We start from the raw sequence: 3,286 nt of genomic DNA, 5'->3' as shown, positions 1-3,286 counted from the left end.
CACACACACACATGGGAACACAAACATCCCACAGGAACCCAAACATCCCACAGTCACCCCCTCCCTCAGGAACCCAAACATCTCACAGGAACCCAAACATCTCACAGGAACCCAAACATCCCACGGGAACCCAAACATCCCACGGGAACCCAAACATCCCACAGTCACCCCCTCCCTCAGGAACCCAAACATCTCACAGGAACCCAAACCTCCCACAGTCACCCCCTCCCACAGGAACCCAAACATCCCACTGGAACCCAAACATCTCACAGGAACCCAAACATCTCACAGGAACCCAAACATCCCACAGGAACCCAAACATCCCACAGGAACACAAACATCTCACAGGAACCCAAACATCCCACAGGAACCCAAACATCCCACGGGAACCCAAACATCCCACAGGAACCCAAACATCTCACAGGAACCCAAACATCCCACAGTCACCCCCTCCCTCAGGAACCCAACATCTCACAGGAACCCAAACATCTCACAGGAACCCAAACATCCCACAGGAACCCAAACATCCCACTGGAACCCAAACATCCCACAGGAACCCAAACATCCCACTGGAACCCAAACATCCCACAGTCACCCCCTCCCTCAGGAACCCAAAATCCCACTGGAACCCAAACATCCCACAGGAACCCAAACATCCCACAGGAACACAAGCATCTCACAGGAACCCAAACATCCCACAGGAACCCAAACATCTCACAGGAACCCAAACATCCCATGGGAACCCAAACATCCCACGGGAACCCAAACATCTCACGGGAACCCAAACCTCCCACAGGAACTCAAACCTCCCACAGGAACCCAAACCTCCCACAGGAACTCAAACATCCCACAGGAACCCAAACATCCCACAGGAACCCAAACCTCCCACAGGAACCCAAACCTCCCACAGGAACCCAAAAATCCCACAAACAGACACATAAAAAGTGCTTCAAAGTTCAGCTGCAAACCTTCTCTTTCAGATTCAAACTGCAGGTTTGTCAATATTTAATATTTAGGTTTTTAAGAACTGAACTCTAAGTTACCACTTTGGATGAATGAGAGCACAGAAAGAAAGACTTGTTAAAAAATAGCATTCCTTGGAGGTTTGCATATCATCTGCAGCGTTTCCTCTTTGTTTTACTACAGCTGAGCTCAGAGGATGTGCTGTAAATCACTCTCAGCTTCTACCACACCACATATCTGTAAAAGTGTTTATGATGTTTGCTAAAGTCAACCAGCTGTGGCGGCCATCTTTAAAAAGGTACTAACTACTCCAGACAGCTGTTTGTTGAGCGTTCCTCAACTTTCAGTCTGTTGTTGCGTGTTGCAGCAAATTCAAAATGAGTGAAAATTAAAAAACAATAAAGTTTATCAGTTTGAACAATAAATATCTGGTAGTGGATTCAGTTGGTTATAAGTTGAAAAGGATTTACAGATGACCATATTCTCTTTTGATTTATGTTTAACACAACAGCCCAGCTTCATTAGAAGTGGCGCTGTATATTTACTGGTTGATAATGTTTGTAAGCATTTCATAACAGAATATCTCTTCAACCAGTGAACATATTTAAAACTCTAGATGCATTTATATTTGAATAACTTGTGGCATGGACCCATTTAAAGCTGGCTGCCACAGCTAGATTCTGACTGGACGTCCAAGAATAACAAAGTTCATGCTTAAATGAGATAAAAACTGTAAAGTATTTTTCATTGAACGGTGAGTAACAGTCTGTGTGATCTGGATGTTTTCTCCTCACAGTCACACATCTCGGAGCATTTTTTCCCCTCAGTCCTCCTCGGACAGAGTTTCCTGCTGACTCGTGGGTCTGGACTTGCTGCGAGCTCTGCCCTCCATCTTCCTGTCCTGCAGGAAGTCGTGAATCTCTCCAGGCAAACGCTGAAACCTCTCCTGGAACTCGGAGTCCACGGCTGCCTGCAACTGCAGAACAATCCACACAGAGCAGAGCAGACATTACTTCCTGCTTACAGCCAAGTGTTGTCAGGTAGGACCACCAACAAATATTTCTCAGCTTCTAACAGGATCTCAGTTCAACTTTCATCCATTTTAGCATAAATTTAGAGCATGCATTTATTAAATTTAGAGCATGTCTAAATTTAGAGCATGCATGAAAGAGACAGGACATTATTTGCGTGCATTTACAGAGAGGAAGTACAAATAATGTCCTGTCTCTTTCAGTTTTTGTTTTTATTTGTCTAAATGCGATGTTTTTCTGTGTAACTACATGTGCATTCCACTCTTTACTAGTTGATAATCATGGCCTCAAACAGTCCTGGCAGAGTCCAACCTGCATTGAGAACAAGCTTGACTTTGTGCCAAGAATTCACCACAGCTCCTGCTTTGGTTCTACAGGGTCTGGATCACCCTTAATAACAACCCAGATCCCCCATATTCCCACAGCACCCCCCACAGAATGCCTCGTGGAACACGGTCACAAAACACTACCATAACCCTCTTAGCAACTCTTCAAGGGTAAAGATCTGGTCCACTGTTCCAGGACCAGGACTGAAGCCACACCGCTCCTCTTGAATCTGAGGTTCGACAATGGATCAGAGCTTCCCTTCCAACACTCTGGAGTAAAGTTTCCCAGGAGGGTGAGAAGTGTGATCCCACGATACTTAGAACACACTCTCTGGTCCACATTTTTAAAAATGGGAACCACCACCCTGGTCTGCCACTCCACAGGAGTTGTCCCAGTCCTCCATACAATGTTGAAAAGACGTGTCAACCATGACAGCCCCACAGCATCCAGAGCCTTCAGAATCTCAGGATGAATCTCCTCCACCCCTGGCGCTCTGCCACCCAGGAGCCCTTTTTGTATCAGGTTTTTAGCAGGCAAAAAACCCAGGGCGCAGGCAGGTTCAAAAATGGAAAACAAGGTCTTTAATTTAACTCAAAAGGCCGGCAGTACAGCACAAAAACTCTCATGTAAGTCCAGGTTACAGGTAACACGGAGGCAGGACACAATCAGGGCAGACTGAACAATGATCCGACAAAGACAGAAGACAAGACTCAGAATATAAAGCAAACAAATTAAGGGACAATGGGAAACACCTGGGGAGACACAAGAGGAAACAGGTGAGCAAGGGCGGGGCTGCAGGGCAGAGAAACACAGGGAAACACCAAAACACTAGAAAACTAAGGAAAATAAACACAGATATGACACTTTGACTACCTCCTTGACCTCTGCCATGGTAATGGACCCGTCTTCCCCTGAGTCTTCAATTCAATTCAAAAATGTATTCATTTCATCAAAAAAATATTATA

The 3,286-nt window shown here is 45.5% G+C and overlaps 2 protein-coding genes across 2 annotated transcripts in view; one reads left to right on the top strand and one right to left on the bottom strand.

Annotated features, from left to right (window-relative positions):
• plcb1 (phospholipase C beta 1) overlaps window positions 1-3,286 on the bottom strand; it is a gene marked incomplete at its 5' end in the record, with an annotated part of 86,543 nt that overhangs the window by 529 nt on the left and 82,728 nt on the right. The window contains 1 exon segment of the mRNA XM_014024606.1: window positions 1,758-1,939. Coding sequence (XP_013880060.1) covers window positions 1,787-1,939 — 153 coding nt within the window.
• LOC106529252 (sporozoite surface protein 2-like) lies at window positions 7-955 on the top strand. Its single transcript, XM_014024607.1, has 2 exons — window positions 7-155; window positions 378-955. The coding sequence occupies exons 1-2, from the start codon at window positions 12-14 to the stop codon at window positions 939-941; spliced, it is 708 nt and encodes a 235-aa protein (XP_013880061.1). The 5' UTR covers window positions 7-11; the 3' UTR covers window positions 942-955.

Source organism: Austrofundulus limnaeus, unplaced genomic scaffold, assembly GCF_001266775.1.
Source record: "Austrofundulus limnaeus strain Quisiro unplaced genomic scaffold, Austrofundulus_limnaeus-1.0 Scaffold430, whole genome shotgun sequence".
Taxonomy (NCBI): domain Eukaryota; kingdom Metazoa; phylum Chordata; class Actinopteri; order Cyprinodontiformes; family Rivulidae; genus Austrofundulus; species Austrofundulus limnaeus.
Note: the sequence above shows the minus strand (reverse complement) of the source record. Positions and strands in the feature narration are given on the sequence as shown.

What these genes read in the sequence shown, in the direction of transcription:
- LOC106529252 (XM_014024607.1), top strand. Translation starts at nt 12, where the DNA reads ATGGGAACACAAACATCCCACAGGAACCCAAACATCCCACAGTCACCC. An exon ending in CATCCCACGGGAACCCAAAC is followed by an intron (nt 156 to 377) that starts ATCCCACAGTCA and finishes AGGAACCCAAAC; the next exon opens with ATCCCACGGGAACCCAAACA.